The 20,216-nt window shown below is 37.2% G+C and overlaps 1 protein-coding gene across 9 annotated transcripts in view; it reads left to right on the top strand.

The window, feature by feature from the left end:
* AFDN (afadin, adherens junction formation factor) overlaps positions 1-20,216 on the top strand; it is a 141,558-nt gene that overhangs the window by 27,905 nt on the left and 93,437 nt on the right. For 3 of the 9 annotated variants that reach the window (XM_087425010.1, XM_087425017.1, XM_087425014.1), the window contains exons 2-5: positions 5,255-5,450; positions 8,787-8,902; positions 10,630-10,793; positions 13,526-13,686. In XM_087425010.1, coding sequence (XP_087281136.1) covers positions 5,255-5,450; positions 8,787-8,902; positions 10,630-10,793; positions 13,526-13,686 — 637 coding nt within the window. Of the gene's footprint in view, positions 1-5,254; positions 5,451-6,993; positions 7,590-8,761; positions 8,903-10,629; positions 10,794-13,525; positions 13,687-20,216 lie in introns of those variants that run through there. The other 6 variants (XM_087425015.1, XM_087425018.1, XM_087425013.1 and 3 more) reach the window with 4 other exon arrangements.

Raw genomic sequence — 20,216 nt, 5'->3', positions numbered from 1 at the left:
GATGGAATGGTGATTACCTGTTTGAAGTTATTATTGTTTTGCTACAGGCTAGGAAATGGATTTCAAATAAATGCTGAACAGGTGAGAAGAAAAGTGAATGGAGCATGGTTGACCTATTTGTGCTTTAGAATAAGTGGTTCTGATTAGCTTGAGCAAAAGGAGATTTGGGGTTGCCGTGATGAGTTTCCACTGCTTTGGAGAAGAAGGTCAATTGATTATCAGTTTTATTAATTAATGAGATACTGATAAAATATTTAAAAGAAAATCTCCATCTTTACTTCTTTGTGCCTTGTATTGGCTTTCTAGTAATTTCATAATATAGCTTCTATATTTTTTTTTTCTTTTTGGTTTATTGTATTCTTTCTCATAGACATTAAAATAATTTTGTTTCAGAGTTATCATTAACTCCACCCCAAGTAGTGTTCCATTTCTGTTGTAATAATCATTAGTGATGATATTTCTCAGGGAAGAGTTTATATCAAGGTAAATATATACCTTTAGGAAAAAAAGAAACTTGTTTTCCTGTCAGGAAAAATAACCATTAAGGAAAGGAAACAAGTGATTGTTACATTGTCTTTTCCTTCCCTCTGAATTCACTTATTGCGATGAACATGTAGTGCACTGACTGTGCTGACTGTAGTGGTTACAGGCGATTACTGTCCTGCTTGCTCCAGACAGAAGTTTCTTCCTGAAAATACGCTGCTAGCAAGTAGGCCCTTCATTTAGATGTTGGAGGACCTACAACAGTGTTTTTTATTTTAAAATAAAATAAAATTGTTTTCTCTTGGGTAATTTGTATAACCCAACACTGAGGAGGGAGGACTTTTTTTTTTTTTAAGGAAACATTTGTCTTTGTAAAATCGTACCTGTCTTGGCTGCAACATTATCAGAATATTACCCTTGTCATCAAGAATTCATGGCTATTTATTACAAATGTAGTTTTGTTTTCCAGAGTTCTTATCAGTTGAGAACAGACAGTTACAACTGGAAGAATCAGATATTGTTATTGGAAAATTTGGCTCAAATTTGTTTTGATTTTTATGTGTGAAGCATTAGAGACAGAGGGAGGACCTAGAACAGTGAATAAAAAGGTTTCCTCATCTTAAAAGAGCTGCAGCTAGTGGGAGAGACTGAAAGGGACAAAACTTGAGGTTGTTGAGCACTGGTGTGTGCCAGGATTGGTAGTTGCTTTATATAGTTTGTTTGCTCCTCAAAGCAAGCTCACTGTTTCATTTTATAATTGAGGGAATTCGAGCCCACGTAGATGTTAAATGACTTAGTCAAAAATACAGCTATTAGGTTGAAATGCCGCCTTATTTCTGTCCTGCTGCACACCCCCAGGATTTTCTGCTGTGCCGTGCGGTGGACAGGCTCGTAGACTAGTAGTCGATGAGACTGATCAGGCACTGTGTGGCGTGTGAGCCTCGCCTCTGATTCCCACTCGAGCTTTAAGAAGACCTGTACCTGAGTGACAGTTCTTTCTAGGTGGGTGATGGTGGCCAGTCACTGACACTCTGAGCCTGATTTCTTTCTCGTTTATCCATCCATTTGTTTCTTCTGGAACTCTCTTTGTACCTGTTGTAAAGAAAAGAAAACACTTAGTATCAAACTCCCTTTATACAATGACGTGACTGTTGAAGAAGAGGCAGCAGAGCATGGTGATTCAAAAGTCCAGTTTCTGGAGCCTGGCTGTTGGCAAGCTGTGTGCTTGTAGCTGATGCACTTAACCTATTTGGACAGCCCCCACCCCTACAGTGGGGATGATAATAGTACCTAACTCTTAGTTTGGGGAATTAAATACTGAACTCTTAGTATCTGGTGTGTGGTAGCTCTTAGTATATGTTAGTTGTTAATAATTATTGTTTGTTAGTTTGGTCATTACACACCCAATTTTTAGGTTCAGGAACTTGATTTTGTCAGTGTTTTCACGTTTGATAAAATTCGTGAACTTATTCAGACCAGCCAAACATAACGACAGGCTGAATAATTGAACAGAATGCTAATCTATTAATTTATTAAGGGAATATTCTAGTAACAACTATACTCAGGTATTCCTCGGTGATGTTAAAGTAATGGGGCAAACTGAATTAATAGTTATTTATTAACACTAATTTAGTGCAAATGAAATCAAACCAAAGATAGTGTTTATAGGCTACTTTATGTAGGCTTGATAGAACCTGGAGGATTGTTTCTTTAAAAACATCAACAGAAATAGTATCACTTCTCTGTAGGCAGGAGTACTGTTGCTTGATGGAGATGCTTTACCTTTGGATTTCCTTTTGTTTTTTCAATTTATCTCAACATTTTATGTAAGATCAGTAGCTGAACCACATTAATAATGGGGATTTTATATTTGCAGTTTCCTATAAAGGGTAGTAATCTATATGTAAGAGATTTTCATGAGGATGATTAAGGATGTTAGTCTCGTCCTTTCCGTGCTTGCCTTCATCAGTTCAGTCTTGATTCTTTCCTTCATGTTCTTGCCAAATTGAGCATTTCTGCCGAGCCACTGATGTGTCCATTTCTTTGATATCTGGTAGTTTGGAATTATTTGTTGACAGTTCCCAGAGAAACTGATGCTTTCATGTCTTTTGGGATCTCTAAGTACATCTAGCTGTTTCATTCTTATCACAAATAATATAAAACTACTCTTAGCAAAATGAGTGAGTACTGTGGAGGTTAATTTGCTGTTTTGGTTTAACTTATTCTATAAGGGTGAGCCTTTGGCAGAGCCAGGGTAGTTTTGCTCATTAATATTTGAGACTGTTAGCAGTAATATAAAGATGATTTCAGGGTGGTAGTGGTGAACGTATCAGAATCCTGGAATAAAGGTATGACTCCGATAATAAAAACTTAAGTTTATGTAACTAAATCATACGGTAATTTTTGTCTTCTAAAGTGTTGTCTTAGGACCCTTGGAGGAGGTGGTGGATAGGGAGGGTAAAACCTGAAGTGGAGGTACTTGAATGATTCCAGACGGATGGGTGAGTGGAAGGGGGAGACATGGGGTGGAGGAGAGAGAGCTGGGGAAATAGGGCATGGAAAGTGTTCAGCACAGCGCTTGGCACAGAGTCGGCACTTAGTGAGCATCACCTGTTACTAATATTAACTAATACTTATTCAGATTTATGGTTTAGGAGCATCTTTCACATGCATCGTTACTTATAACGCTTTTAGGATTGCTAGACTAACATAGAGATGGAGACATTTAGAAAGGATATCAATTTAACTTTCTTTGCTATTTGACCCATGCGGGACAAAGAGGCAGTTTATATAATTTTGAGAGACCAGAGCAGGACTCCTACTAATACAGCTCCCATTTTGCTAACTCATAAGCTTTCTCAGATCTCACCCCCATAACCACGGCCCCACTTCAACCCAGAATCTGTGGGTCAGTGGTGTTTTTCTAACATACATGCTCACTCATCCTGTATTTTTCTCTGGGGCAGTGGGGAATAGGAAGGGCCTGCTGCGTAGTGGTCGGAAAGAGTCTGGGCAAGCATAGTAGAGTTTTGGGGCTAGAACTGTGCCTTATTGTCTTGTTTTCTGGTTTAATTTTCACGTGGTTTATACAGTTAGCCCCATTCTGATATCCTATTTTTCCCTACTTTTTTTCAGATACACACTATTAGGTCATAATTATCAGTGAAGAGTGGGCTACTGGATTGGGGGAAGGCAGAGAAAAGCTTAACTGGGATGGGCTTTGAGCAGTGTGCAAAGATTTGGCATCTGAGAGAATAGAAAGCCGTCACAAAGAGTAAAGCAAAGAAGTGGCATGATCTGACTTAGTGTTAACAAGATTTTGGATGGATTCTGGGTATATTTTGAAGGTGGAACTGCCATCTTCCACATCCATTAGGTGTGGAGGAAGAGAGAAAGAGAAGAATCGAGGATGACTCCAGTTGAGAAACTGAATCTTTGATAGTGCTAGAGGCGGGTGACCTAGGAGTTAGAAAGCTTCCTTGGAATTTTGGGAGCTGTGCTTCTTTCTGTGTTCAATGACGTAATGGGGTGCACAGGAACTCTGGACCTCACCCCATCACATCTCCAGATAAAGTGTAACCCAGCTAACAAAAAACAAATTCTCTCAGATACCGTGGTTCTCAACCTGTGGGATACAAACCGCTGAGTCTTATGGTTACAGCAGGGTACTGAAAACTCACGTGAGTTTTAAACTGTATTTTAATTGATTCAAAAGAAAAAAAAAAAGGAAATAATGGGAAAGAGCATCTCACAGTTGCATGGGCTTCAGCCTGCCTTAAAGTAGTATTCCTTTGGTTGGAATTCCATTGTATTTTTCTTTAGAAATAGGTTTTGAGAAAAATCTAAATTGTATTCATTGATTTTGGGCAAGTAGTTCATATTGAAGATTAGTTACAATTATATTCTGCAAAAGTCAAGTGTTTCTGTTTATCACATTGATGGTAGGGTTGGGGCTAACATATCTCTCTTGCTTTTAGCATAGTCTCTTCATTTGGGTTTTGTAACCTCAGGACTGAACGGAGCCTCAGGGACAGAGAGGCATGGACTTGGGATTTCAGTGGATCTGGGTTTTAATTGTGCATTTGCCATATAACTGCCTTAGCAAGAAACTCAAACTTTGCGAGTTTTAATGACCAAATCTTGAAAATAGTGTTTAATAATAGTATATACTTAACTGGGTTGTTGTGAAGACGTAAAAATAATGCATGTCAAGGTGTGCCTGGCACTTGCTGAGGACTCAATAAATGTTAGTTGTTGTTAACATCAGCAGCTCTGCAGCCAATATCGGATACCTGAGACAAGTAAGGTGAAGAGAAATTGTAAATAACTTGTCCTGGGGCCGGCCCCGTGGCATAGCGGTTAAGTGTGCGCGCTCTGCTGCTGGCTGCCCGGGTTTGGATCCTGGGCACGCACCGATGCACCGCTTGTCAGGCCATGCTGTGGTGGCGTCCCATATAAAGTGGAGGAAGATGGGCACAGATGTTAGCTCAGGGCCAGTCTTCCTCAGCAAAAAGAGGAGGATTGGCATGGATGTAAGCTCAGGGCTGATCTTCCTCACAAAAAAATAAATAAATAAATAAAGAACTTGTTCTAAGTCACATAATTAAATTTGAAGTCTGAAATCCCATGTCTCTTAGTTTCTGTCTCAGACATTTATGGTAATGAAACATTTTTAATAAGTGGTGAGTAGACTTTTTCGTTTATTGTTACAAAAAGTGAATCTTTTTAGAATGTTGTTTTTCTAAAAATGTATCATTTTGTTTTCTTTTAGGATTTGGAGTTCCATGGAGTGATGAGATTTTATTTTCAAGATAAAGCTGCTGGAAACTTTGCAACAAAATGTATTCGGGTCTCTAGTACTGCCACCACTCAAGATGTAATCGAAACACTAGCAGAGAAATTCCGCCCTGATATGCGAATGTTGTCATCTCCCAAGTATTCGCTCTATGAAGTGCATGTCAGTGGAGGTCAGTGTATACAGACAGGGTTTGCTAGAGGTGTGACCTCATCTTGTAAGTAGGTAGCTTCCCTAACAGTCACTTGTCCAGCGGGCATTTTAATCACAGCACTGCCTTACTATTCATTTCCCCTTTCTTTTTCTGTAGGGGCTGGGGGAGCTGTTGACAAGTTAGCAAAACTTTTGTGTGTCTAGGAAATGTTCTTGGAAGTTCCTAGCACATACATTTGTTGGAAGTTAGAATAAATATATTAATTTTACATATGATTATTTCTCCAAAGCATGACATTTTGTAATTAAAATTATCCAACGGATCTGGGTGTCGCATACATTGATGATATAATGTTACTTGCTTTTGGAGAAATATTTCATGTAACTCTTATGTATAGATTATAATACTACAATTAATTGTAACCCGGTTAAATATTATATGAGTATGAATCATAAATCTTACTGTAATATTTTTGTAATGTAAAACATTATATTTTCATTATTCTTTGGAAATAGGACATCTTGAAGAAACTTATGTAGTTAGTAATTTCTTCTTGTTTTAACATTTGAAATTTCTGAAAATAATCCTATGTATCTATATCAAATGGCAGTTTAAATTGGACTCGTTAGCAATGTAGAAATTTATAAAATTTTTTATGAGTGCTTTGGAAATGTTGAGTCACCTGTAAAAAAAAAAAATACAAATTCCAATTACTACAGCAAATAAAGGATTATGTATAGCACAGACCCAGTTGAATACGTGTTAATTCCATCCACAAATCCTTTTTGAACATAATTTATTTTTCTTGATTTCAAAAATACAGCTTTATTTGTACGTTTGAAATTGGGATAAAGTTTTTGTAATGTGTGGAATTCTGGTATGACCAAACGCTTTTTTCCCCAGTAGTATATAAAATAGGCCATATTTGTTTATTACCCTTTTAAGGTTATGAGGGTATCGCCTACATAAAAATACCCAAACTGAATTTGACAAGAGAGGACAGCCTCAGTTTTGAAATGGTTCTTCTGAGGTTGAGTTTTTTTCTTTACCTCAGAATCTTTGTAAATAGGTTACAAAGAGGAAGAAAATCTCTTTCAGTGCCAGCCCTTTTTCTCTCTACACTTTTTGGTCATTTGAATACCACCAAGTGAAATCTTTGGAATAATCTGTAATATTGGAATTTGAGATCTAAAAGTAGAGTAATTTTGATTTTTTAAAAGAACCTTTAAATTTTCTTTAGTAGATTTGTTTTTAATTAAAAAGTAAAATATATATATTACTTGTAAGGGGATTAAAAACACAGTAAGGTTCGCTTCCCTTCCCACCCTCCCTCCGAGGTGAGGAGCTAGGACAGTCTGGCTGTATCCTTGCACACCTTCATGCTCAGAGCAGTGGTTCCACCTGTGCCTCAGATGTGAGGAAAGCCCTGGTGTGCAGGTCACAGAGCCCTTAGTGTGTCAGTGATTTTTTTAATGGCACCCCTAGGCCAAAGGAAGTACCTAGCAGTTCTTTTTATTGAGTAGTTAGATTCAGACAAGTTAGTATTTATGTTCTAACAACTTGAATGTTTGAAAAAATAGTATGATAAAATGAAAGGAAAACTAAAATTTTCATTGCATTCTTAATCACAGTTACTCCCTCGTTGGGTGTGTGTGCCTCTTGGGCCATGCCCAGCTCCCAGACTGGAGGCAGCACCCTCATTTCCTATCCACATTGATTTTTGGGCAGTGGCTGTTGTTTTTTACAGCGCCGTGGAAAACCCAGTTGACATTGATGTGACAGCAGCAGAAGGGATGACCACGCACAGTCTCGTGCAGACTAGGGCCTGCCCGGAGCTAGCAGTTCATGCAGCGTCTGGCAGATGCAACTTGTTTCCTTTGAAAATTTAAAATGCTCCACAGTGAGCACATTGGGCACCTCAGCACATGTTTATGAACCACACAGTTCTAGCGGGCTGCATTCCGGACCCCGACCCCTGCTTCCACCACCAGGGAAACTCCACTCTTAACCTTTTTGTATGTTAGGATTCCTTTTATGAAACCAATTGGAAAAAGAAAAAGGATTCTGCCATTTTAAAAAAAAAGTATGAGAACGACTGAGGCAGAAGAAATGTTAAAGTACGAAGCTGTGGTAGGAACCTGGCTATCTTTACATTCAGTAAGTAGGCACGGCTGCTTTAGGATAGCGCGCCCTTGGTTTTGTTTTACTTTTTTGTACATTTGAAATTTGATTTAGACTTAATTGTTTTTAATACTAGTTCTCTAAAAAATATGCTATGAAAGATTTTACTCTTACAAATTTTGCAACAAAAACAACTTGGTAATTTTGGTTTGTAGCAGGAATTTCAGACTTGATCCAATCTCTAATTTATTGCTCTGATTTTCATTTCTCATATTTTCAGTTGATAAAATAATTTAGAATTTATTATTCTTGTATTCTGATAATATTACTGTTTATATATGTTTTTATTATAAGCCTCTATAAGTCTATTTATCTTTTAAATTTGTCCTGTTAACTCTTGCGTCCTTTACCACCCTAATTCTTCAGCTGCCTCCTGTCTTAGCTACCCTCATTGTGGCACATCCTGTATACAGTTACCTGATAATCTTTGCCAACCATAGGCTTCTAGTAAGTGGTCGGGCTCTCAGGGAGTCACTCAGTGGGCTGCCATGTTTCTGATCCGTGTGTCCAGGGGGCTCATTAGATTTCTAATAAGGAAGGAAGTAGTAATACGCTGAACTTAGCACTTTATGGTAGCAAAGAAAAGGGGATGGTAGCTTCATGGTGGAGGGGGATGTGAGGGTTGAGGAGGGTGAGTTTTAGAGACAAGGGTGAGACGTACAGAGACAGGAAGAAGAGTCGATAATCACTTCCAAGAGTGATGATGGTGGGTCCTTGCTGTCTCTTGATAGCATATAACATTAGTAAGAGAAGAAAAGTCTCATATGTATCAGTGGAACTTCTGTGTTATATTAACATTGTTTCCTTATTTTCCGATTGCAGATGAGGTAATTTGATTTACAGAAATAGGCTTATAACAAAGCCTTGTATGTATTTTTTTCCTAGTTCATGTGTATTTTGCTTATTTTCCGGATTAGATTCTAAATGTTGTGAGGAAATTGTCCCTGGTCAGTGTCTGGCACTGCATCCATGGTAGTATACGTATAGTAGCAACAAAATATTGAATTAATTGTTAAAACTGTCACTTACCATTTTGAATTACATTTCAGTTTCTAAGTATTGAGGTAATAAGGTATTTTATGTCTATAAAATTAAATGTATATCAGAATGTTGTATTAGCTTAGTGCCGTTAAATAACCATGGCTTAGTTTTTTTTCATTTTATGTTTTGAAGAAGAAAGAAGATTGGATATAGATGAAAAACCCCTAGTTGTGCAATTGAATTGGAATAAAGATGATCGAGAGGGCAGATTTGTTCTTAAGAATGAGAATGATGCCATTCCTCCTAAGGTAGGAGCCCTCAATGTCTTATGCTGCTGTTATCCCAGGGCCAAGGCTGACTGAAATAAACAGGAGACTGATGTCTGGGTTCTAGGAGCTCATTCTCTTGTTTGCTTCTCTTCCTAAACTACTGTTTTACCCTTCTCGTCTCAGAAAAGCATTTAAAAGTAGCCCAGCTTCTCCCTGCTTCATCCTCTGTTTCACTGAATAATGCCAAATATTGCTCCTTCCTTTTTCAAAAACGAGTTATGTAAGCTTTTGTTATTAAGAGATTTAGTGATCAAATAGTCAGCTCCAGTTTGTTTTTCCAAATTATAAAGTCAAAATATGTTTTCGTAAGAATCAGAAGGGAAAATAAAACTTTAATAACCTATTTATTTCAGATACAACTTAATAAGGCACATTTAATACCTTTTTCATATTATATGTGTAAGGTTAGAAATGAGGAAACTTCCTTGAGTTTCTTTGGATGATGAAATAGAGCGATTCTAAGACTTTCTCAGGTAGTAGAATGTGTGGAATTCTGTGCTACTGTTCTTATGTGGAATATGATGAAATATTGGTATAATTTGAAAAATAATTAATTCTGTGTTAAATCAAGTGACATCTGACCCTAGAATTCAGTATTGACAAGTGATAGCAAGTGCAAAGATTAAGAATATTTTGAGAAAATCTATTTAATTTTTTTTCCCAACAATCGGGAAAAGAGTGCCATTGTTCTCTTTTAGCAGCAGAAAATGTTCATTTTGTTTGTATGATGTCAGTGTTCCATGTTGACGAGTCTTGGATATACAGAATGTTTTCTTGGCCTTCTTACTGTGCTCTAGTGACTTGTTGCATTTGCAGCAAATACAAAGTAAGAATGGTGGTCCCTTTTTTCCTTGCTGTTCATGTTTTATTTTATTTCTGTGCCACAACTTCAGCTAATGTGCTTTTCCGTGGGCCGCAGATCTTCATGGATGTGTATTAGAACTGTCAGGTCAGGACGATGCTGAAGTAGCTAGCAGTGGAAATGGAAATGCTAACTTGTAAATCCGAAGGCAATTTTCTTTCCCAATAAAATAATTCTTTCTTATTTTTCTTGATTTTTTTTTTACCAGTCAGGCTATTAAGTTATATAAAACATAATTTGTCTCTGTGTCATCTGCTAGCAGGCTATGTTATAAATTAAGAATAAGCAACCAAATAAACAAGATCTAGAAAAGAAATTAGAAGTTTTTGCACAAACACAATACTTATAACTTTGCTTCATAAAACCTAATTTATTATGGCTACTCTTAACGTTTCTTTTGAAGTTAGGAAAGCATCTATAAAGTGATTATGATTTAAATGCTTAGTTATTTCCATATTTTTATTAGGTTCCTTTTATTCAATTTACTTTATGTAAATTATTTGGGTTTTTATTTATTGAAAATTAGATTTCATGATTCCCGTCCCAGTTTTCTTACTGGGTTTGGTTTTTCATTTGCTTGCTTATTAGTTTGAATTGAGGTAACATTTACACACAGTGGAATGCTCAGATCTTGAATGTATAATTCATTAAGTTTTGATAAATATAGTCATGTAACTGTCAGCCCATTCAAGATAAAGAACATTTCCATCACCCCAGACCTTTCCCTTTTCTAATAGCTCTGTTTTGCTGTAGACTGTGAGATGAAGTTAGCTACCACAAGCCATAGATAGCTTTATGTGATTCTGCGTAGTCGCCAGCCTAGTGATAGTGTTACTTTTATCAGAAGGTTCAAAGTAATGGACCTGAAAAGCAGGAAAAAGAAGGTGTTATCCAGAACTTCAAGAGAACTCTCTCAAAGAAAGAAAAGAAGGAAAAAAAGAAGAGAGAAAAAGAAGCAGTGAGACAGGCATCTGATAAAGAGGATAGACCTTTCCAAGGGGATGACATGTAAGTTAATTTTGGAAATATTCCTATTTCTCTGTGCTTTAAGCCCAAATGTTTTTAATGCAGCAGACCTGTTAAATTACTAGGTAAATTATGAAAAGGATGAATATCAGGAAGTTTATTTGGGTCTACTCTGGCTCTTCTGTGTTGAGGGAAGCTAGAGAGTCTTACCTAAGCAAGATTTGTTGCTGACAATACGTGTCTCACTGTGCTTGCTAATCTTAAATAAGCAAACTGACGAACAGTATTGTTTTTGCTGAGTCGACCATTGATGTCAGTGTTCTGTTCATCTTTGCCTGGCCCTTCCTCTCTGTTTTTTTGGTCCTTTAGGCAGCAGTGGTTTCTTATGTACCTCAGATATGCTTAACAACTGATCAGAGGCTGGCAAGACCAGTGAGAAAAGCAGCCCTTCCCTTTTAAGGTTCAGACCATCTGGTTTAGTCCAGTCCCACCACCTCCCATTCTGTATTCTGTCACACCAGCCCCGTCATAGATGTGTACTTACCTGACTAAAGGTATTTGAGCTTCTGACTCCAGAGCCGAGGGAGTAAGGGAAATCATTGTATCAGAGAGACATTAGAAGAAACTGGCTTTTCCCTCTTATGTTGGAAGTCTCCAGGTCTTAGGGTTAGCCTTGTCAATTTTCAGCTTAGTTAGTTCATTCGCTTATCATATGCTTACTCTTAGGCCTCTTACTCGCCTTGGTATTGACTGCATAGTATTCTGTATTCTGCTTTTCTGTTGCTGAAGTAATCAGCATTCATTTTAGACAATCAGAATATGTAGATTTGTCAGAAAGGGAAAAGGAGTCACCTGTTATCACATGAGCCCAAAGAGGACCATAGTTTGTTTTTGCTGCACAAATATATACACTTCCATTTGTTTATGTAGAGTTTTTATATGGAAATATAATCAAAGTCATTTGAAACTAGTACTTTTTTTTTGGTGAGGAAGATTAGCCCTGAGCTAATGTCCGTTGCGAGTCCTCCTCTTTTTGCTGAGGAAGACTGGCCCTGGGCTAACATCTGTGCCAATCTTCCTCTACTTTATATGGGACGCCGCCACAGCGTGGCTTGACAAGCGGTGTGTCTGCGTGCCTGGGATCCGAACCTGTGAACCCCGGGCCACCGCAGCGGAGCGCGCACACTTAGCTGCTTGCACCACTGGGCTGCCCCAAAACTAGTACTTTTTACTTGATATTTTTCCACTGAAATGTATATATTTTACATAAATATATATTCACAAATATATATTTTTTTCACAAAAATATATAATTTAAATGTGTAGTATTCTATCATATAGTTTTTCCATAATTTATGTAACCTACCCCTTTTTATGTACTTGTAGGTAGTTCACAGGTTTTTTTGGTGTTATAAATAATACTCTGGTGAATATCCTTGTTCTACAACTTTGGGGACTCATCTGATTATTTCCTTAGAAACTATTCTAGAGGAATGGCTCAGCGACATCTTGGGATACTTACATTGCCAGGCTGCCCCTAGAAAAGTCTTCCACAGCCCACAAGCCCTCTCATTTCCTCATACCCTTAGAATTGTTGGGTGTCACAGAACAGTATACTATCTCTACAGTATAGAATATCTTCAGTAAATCAATTTATTATATCATTAGCAAGGTGGATGTCTTTCTACATGTTCATTAACCGTGTATATTCTTCTGTTGCAATGACCTCTTCAAGTTTTTTTCCATTTTTTGATCGAGTCTAAGTGTTCTGTATGTATTGAGGATATTAACCAATTGTCAGTGAATGTAATTTAGAGTGGAATTTGAGCCCATTTTGGATTGCATCAAAGTGGATTTAGATATTAATTTTAGTCAGTGATGCCTATGGAATGAACATGAACTCTTGAGTATAGTATTAGATAGTAAGGCTCTATTTAGTGTAGTTATAGAAGAGGAAGAACTTGTATAAATATATTGCCCATATATGGAAAATATCAAAGAATAGGAGAGTTTAAAACTTCTGTTACAGTTTCTTCTGTTTATGAGTTTAGTTTATAGTGTGATATATTATTTGTGTTAAGAAAATGAGCTACTTAAAATGAGTTAAGTTGTTCACCTTTGATTCAAAGCTTGACTGGTTTTTAATTAAATTATTTTGATGATTAAAAAGGACCTTTAAAGTATATTTGTCAAAATTTTGTAAAGTATATCAATCTTACCTTAATATTCAGTTTCAACTCATCATTCTATACAGTTGACTTGTCATAGGAACTGTTGGAACAATTTCGTTTTGAAAATTTAGCTTCAAGAAAGTAAACATTGGTAAATCTTGTAGTTGTTAAACAATCATGCTGTTTGAGTTCTTCAAGATTTACTTAATTTTAAGACAGATTTTTACTAAATTAAAATATATTTAATCCTTTATTTCTTGTTGTTGGAGTGTTGTATTACTCATTTGGTCTGTTTTAGGATAACACTGGTGAAAATTACTGAAATGTATAATTTATACATTTTTGCTTTTAGTACACAATAATTAAGTTATATAAACTCACTATAAAATTTCAATTATCGATTTCTGCTTATTTCAGTGTGTTAGCTTGTATTGAGAGAAACTTATTCTTGATCAGTAGCACGTGGGAAACAGTACATGACAGACCTATGCAGAGGACAGATGAGCCAGATGACATCTGCTGTTTTGATTTTTGGATGATTACAGTGTAACTATTTCTAATATAAAATTTTAAAAATCTTGTTGGTGCCTTTTTTTCTTACAGTGAGAATTCTCGACTGGCTGCCGAGGTTTACAAAGACATGCCTGAAACCAGCTTTACCCGAACAATTTCGAATCCCGAGGTGGTTATGAAACGACGGAGGCAGCAAAAGCTGGAAAAGAGAATGCAGGAATTTCGGAGCTCAGATGGGCGACCTGATTCAGGTACAGACTGTGAATTGTCTCCTCTGTTATAGTTGTTGTAAAGGGTGTTGTTTAGTTACATGTTTTGTATATGTATGAGGGCTTGCTTAAGTAAAGTTAATGGGTGACACAGTCTGTTAATAACAAACGTCTACCCTGTGTGTCTGGTACAGAAGCAGTTTTGCCTTAAGTATGAGAGTTCTGTTCACAGAGATATTTTTAGTGACATATTTTTCTCCAATGTGGCTTTTTTTTTTTTAATTTTGGAAAATTTTAAATATATACAAAAGAAGAGAGAGGGATGTAATGACCTCCCCATGTACTTGTTACCAAGCTTCCGTAATTAACAACTCATGTTTCATCTCTACTCCCACATATATTGCTCCCATTCCCAAGCTGTATTATTCTGAAGAAAATCCCAAATTTCTCATTATTTCATCTATAAATATTTTGATATATTTTCCTTAAAGGTAAGGATTCTTAAAAAACAAAAACAAAACAAACCACAGTACCATTATCACATACAAAAGAATTAACAATAATTCTTTAGTATCACCAAATATCTATTCATTGTTCAGATTTTGCTGATTGCCTCAGATAATTCCTTTAGTTGAGTCAGGATCCAAATAAAACCAACATTTGGCAGTTGGTAATATGTCATTTATGTCTTTCATTCTAAAATCCCCTTTCTTTTCTTCTCTTTTATCTTACCTCCCACTTTGCTTATTCGTTGCTTTGTTTTTAAAACCTAGGTTGCTTGTCTTGTAGATTTTGCTGACTGCATCCTGTGTTGCTGTATACCATTTTTCCTTCCTGTTTCCTCTATTTCCTTGATTATATACAGATAAAGGTTTAGGTTTTTTTGTAGAGAGAGGGCGAGACAGAAATACTTACCTTAGTATCATCCGCAGGTGACCAGGGGTTTGTGAAATTTTTTAATGAACTCATGGATTTAAAACTTCTCAATGTTTTTCCATCTATTTTGTAGTTATTGCCCTTACTGATCCTTGAATTGTCACTTTGAGCCAGCGAGAGTCTCTTCCAGCTGACACCTGAGTCTTTGACATGGCCCGAGTGATCTTGGAGAGCTTTCCTGTGTGACAAGATGTCTAGACTCACCTGGTGTATTTCCTGCCCAGACTAGGAATTGGCTCTTTCTCTTACTGTAGAGAAGTCCTTGATCTTTTGGTGGGATGGTCATCTGGGTGCTAGGAGTGCTCCCTGTTACTCATTAGTCTTTGCTTCTAAGCCTGTTTAGTGGACAGAGCTAGGAAATAAATTTTTTTTACTTTTGAGATTTTTAAAAATCTGGTATCTATTCTCTTATTATAAAATTCTGCCCTCCTAACAACCATAACTAATTATTTGCTTTTCCCTCTAATATATAGTAATAATATCAAAATAAAAATAATGCTATTATTAATAACAATATGATACTGAAAACATTTTAAGCTTTTGGTGAAACTTGTTTGTGAATATATCCTACAAGGATATACTGTCAAATTACTGTGTTTTGAAATCACATGATTGATTTCCTGTCTATATGGTTATATACCCGTATTGATTTATACTTGTTTATTTGTTTTATTTTGCTTTTCATTTTAGAGATTTGCTTCTTTAAAATTTAATGTTGTTTAATAGTTTCTAAGTTAGATCTACAAAACAAGGTATATTTAGAGAAGTCCAGCTTTTGTTGCCTGCAGCCCCTTTAATTAAATAGCAGCGTACTGTGCACTTTTCCCCCACCTTGATTTTTCCACTTATCCAGCATATCCTGGAGATTACTCCGTATTTCTGAGGGAAATAGAGATTATAAAGGGAGTTAAAACACATGACTTTACTATTTGAGCTATAAATTGGTTTTGTATATTTTTAGCTATTTGGCATATAAAACTTTTATTTGTAGTTAACCTGTAATTGTATTCAGCAAAGAAAATACTTGTTATAAAGTTACAAGTTAATTATAGTTTTACTTGTTAAAAAATAATAGTATATCATTTGAGTTCCAAAAAAATCGTTGTGTTAGAGGGCTGTATCATTGATCCAGCCTTTCCTGAAAATGTCTGTCCTAATGTCCTCAACTCTATAGTTCTTTTATAATGATATATTCAGTTGCTTAAGAATTGGGCATTGTCGCATTGCATCCTGTACAGCTATTAGCTTACTTAATAGTTATAGGATTTTGAATGTTGGGATTGGCAGTGTTTCTCTAAAGCTTCATTTATAACAGTTTAGACTAGGAAGGGTTGCTTAATTGTGGACCTCTTCTCTTGAATCCATGTCTGAGTCAAAGGGTTTTAGTCCCTATCCAGGTCGTTTCTGTCTTTTTTTGTGTGTGTGAGGAAGATCAGCCCTGAGCTAACATCTGCCAATCCTCCTCTTTTTGCTGAGGAAGACTGGCCCTGAGCTAATATCCATGTGCATCTTCCTCTACTTTACATGGGACGCCACCACAGCATGGCTTGACAAGCGGTGTGTCGGTGCGCGCTCGGGATCCAAACCGGCGAACCCCGGGCCCCTGCAGCGGAGGGCGCACACTTCACCTTGCGCCACCGGGCCAGCCTCTCCAGGTCGTTTTTATAACTGTAATCCAGTGTACATATGTGGCAGCAGGTTAGATTCGTGAGGGGGAAGCTGTGTTTACACTCATGTTATATTTGTGGGAACACTTTTTCTCTATTTTATTAGTTGTCTCTCTTGTCTTCATTTGTGAGGTAGTCTATGGACCATGGTTCTAAAATGCATGGTCACTTGATTCTGCCCCCATGATAGAAATTGCTGATGATTCCATTTCTTCTGAGCTTCTACAGAGCTTTGTGTTTCAATGTGGTATTTCAGACAGCCGCTAGCCATGATGGAAGCTGGCCCTGAAAGTTATTTGCCACTCTAGGATCACATGTTTAATTTGACCCTTAGTGTCCTTATAACTGAGTCTTATATATTTCATGCGAGTTGTGTTATTGGTGATTCAAAAAAACTAGAAGAGTGAGGGACTTGTTAGTTCCATGAATCATTTAATAGATTACTTTTGAGACACAAATGATTATCTGATTATATATATCCTATCTTGTTCAATGAAGAATTTGAAATGACTTACAAATATATACACTAAAGAAAAAACCAAATGAGGAGGAGGGAAAGAAAATACAAAGATGAAGACAAAGAAGAAGAAAGGTAGTAGAAATTTTAAAAAGGACAAGAGGAATGCCCAGGCATAGCTACCATGTGCTGACCTACTACCTGCCATCCTGAAGGGACTTTGTGTGCCACCGGAAGGGGTTTGACATTATTGAAATGATAATTTCCTCAGTGATTCCTTGAGGAATATTTAAGTATGGGCTTGGGGGTGTCTGAGTCATGATAAGGATAGCTAGGTTGGAGTATCAATTTTTGTGAGTAACTTAATAAAATATTTTTGTAAGAAATTTTTAATATGGAGTAGGATGTAACATTTATATATATTGTTAAGATAAAACAGGAAACTCTGCATGTCACTTCAGGCTATGCCCTCAGGGACCCATATTTATTTTCCTCTGCCTTTGGGGGAACTTTGATGGAATGTTTTGATATAATCTGTTAATAAGATGCTGAAGAGTTTTAAGCTGGGGATTTAGAAAGCTTTTAATTTAGCCTAAGCGTCAGATCTGAAGAGTTTACTGTGGAAGCAGAGTAGAGGATGGATTTGAGGGGATTGGCGATTAGAAGTAGGGATGCCCATTAAAAGTATTGTGTCGCCCGTGTAACAAATGAACCTCTGAACTCAGTCATTGACGGTGGGCTGTAAAGAGAGAGAGAGGATGGAAGAAATATTTAAGAGGTAACAGACTGGATTTTACTGCAAGGGGAGGCATTCAGGATGACCCCTGTTTCCAATTGGATAGATGTTGATGGACTGTGGAATTAAGGAACATTTGAGAGTGGAAGATACGTTTTGTTTATGTGTGTCATAGGAGGTGCTGGCATGATATGGAGTATCTTTTAGACTGGTGGTTCAGTGACTCTAGAGTACTGGTCAGCAGTGTCATATGGGGATAAAGATTGGGGAGTAATCTGTGATTGGGAGCGAACATCATGGGCATGGATGAGATTTTTTTGGGTAGAAAATATACATGTAATTCAGAAATTTAAGAGAAGGCCATTGTTAAGAGGAGTAGACAAAGAAAACAGGAAAAAAAAATCTCCAAAGAATTAGGAGGAGAAACAAGAACATCCAAGAAGTAGAGCTCGTCTATTAAAAGGATGGTCGGGGGTGGAAGGAACATTTTTCTTTACAGACTCCCAGAAACCCTAAAAAACTGGGTATTATTGTTAGTAAAATAGCTGTTTATGGTTAATATTAAGGAAGTCAGATATTCAAGTGTTTTGTTTGTTTTTAATAAATAACTTAGGAAAATATATCTTTATAACCTACTGTAACTGTTAGCTTAGCTATTAGGTTGATAAAGAATGTGGGCTGGGGACGTGGCCACATGTGGGTGAGGCTTCTCTGAGAGTGATAGCTGAGTCTATTATTTTCCTCTCTTGTTAGCCTGAGGGTTGGTTCCCCAAGTTCTGATGACATACGTGTGTCTGTCTGTCTCACTTTGCAGCTGATCAGGCGTCGTAGCTCAGGTTTACTCATTTTGTGATGTCTTCAAAGTGTAATTGACCCAGAAATGCTCTGTATGTTTCAATTAATTGATTTGTGGCACAAATATTCTACCACCAGTTATAGTCAGGGCTTTTTTTTACTGAGACATTCATTAATGAAATTGTAAGAGGCTTGAGGGAGTCAGTCCTTCCACATCAGTTTTTTTGTGAACAGTCTTGGGAGTGGCAGGGCATCATGACATGGACCCTGGAGTTGGGTTGCAGTTGGGATCCTTGTGTACTGTGAGCCTTGATTTGTTCATGTTCAGAATAGGGTAATAATCCTACCTTCATTTTAGAACTGAAACAAATATTTATACAAATAGATTTTAGTCCATAGTAGGAACTTTAAAATGTTAGCTTTTCTTTCTCCTTCCTTAGCAAATTGGGAGGTATGTATCTCTATTAAGTCAATACCATTGTATATGCTTATAAACTAAAAACCTTTTAAATTAGACTATGTTCATTTTTTGCTTTTTTTGTCAGAATGCCTTAACATTTGTTATGTTAAAACCAAATTAAGTTTTAGATAGATGTTCTGAAACATTCAAATGGATGATAAAAGGAATTCCATCCAATAGCTAAATTCATTTGGCCACATGAATATGAATTTTACAGTTACCTCATGGTGTGTCCTTTAGAAGAAGTGCCACTCAAAATTATATCTTCTGTAGGAACCATGCTGATTTTTTAAAATGACTTTCTGATAAACCTTGTCCTTAAATTTTTTCAGACCAAATAGTCTTCCATCATCAAGGTTTGTAACTTTGGTATTACAAAGTATTGTTCTAGGATTTCAGCAGGTGTAAAATATTTTAGAAAAACTAACTTTCTGACCATATGCATTTTTCTTTGCTGTCTAGGTGAAGATACGTAAAATATTTTAGAAAAACTAACTTTCTGACCATATGCATTTTTCTTTGCTGTCTAGGTGAAGATACAAGTCCATCTCTTCAGCTTTCAAAACAGATGGTCTAGTTTGCTCTTTGGTTGTCTCGTGTGTAAAGCACATAGACGTTCCCTCAGTCTATAAAAATGTTTTTACTCATCTTCTTGTGCTATGTTTTTCTTGTAAATTACTTCAAATCTGTATTTAGAAGTAGAGTATAACTAAGTAAGGAGGGGATGCTTTTTAGTGTAGTGGACTCTGTGCTTTCAAGACTGGCCTCCCTGCTGGTGCTGTGGTCCCTTCTACAGCTGATCGTTACCCAGAAGCCGGGGTCCTCTTTGTAAAGCACAAGTGGCATTTGCCCACTTCCCTATACACACACACACGCTCTCTCTCTCTCTGATCATGGTCTGTGAAATCGTGCGTGATCTGGTCTCAGCCAGTCTCTGACTGCATCTCCCTCTTTTCACCTCAGTCTGTCCACTTTGGCCAGTGACCCTTGCCAGACTTATCCCAGTAATAGACCTTACTCTTGCTAGTCTGTCTGCCCAGAAAGCTCTGTACGTGGTCACGTGGCTGCTGCTCCTTATCATTCAGGGCTCATGACAGGTGGTGCTTCAGAGATGCCTCTACCGGTTACCCGGCCTCAGGAGGCTCTCGGTCATTTTCTTTCTCGCAACCATGCTTCTCTTTTTCACAGCAGGTACCACTCCCTTAAATCATTTATTTGTCTGTTTTCTCGTGAGTCTTCTCCCCCTGCACCCTACAGCTAGAATATAAGCTGTTTGAAGGCAGGAACACTGACCTGTTCATTGCTGTGTCCTCAGCACTGAAACAGTGGGCCCTCGATCCGTATGAGTTTGCACATAGTAAAATGTGTTGACAGCCTGACTCCTGGCCTGCGTCAGCAGGTCCACATTGTAATACTAGCATGGACTAGCTGACTTCCTAAAAGACCAACATTATTTTATTGTGAGTCAAGTTGTCAAAATGCAGTTTGTGCCAGACTTGTTGAAAAAGAGAACATGAGAAA

This window comes from Ceratotherium simum, chromosome 38 (assembly GCF_057802395.1).
Source record: "Ceratotherium simum simum isolate JZ-2026a chromosome 38, ASM5780239v1, whole genome shotgun sequence".
Classification (NCBI taxonomy): domain Eukaryota; kingdom Metazoa; phylum Chordata; class Mammalia; order Perissodactyla; family Rhinocerotidae; genus Ceratotherium; species Ceratotherium simum.
The sequence above is the reverse complement of the archived record's forward strand: the minus strand, read 5'-3'. Positions and strand labels throughout refer to the sequence as shown.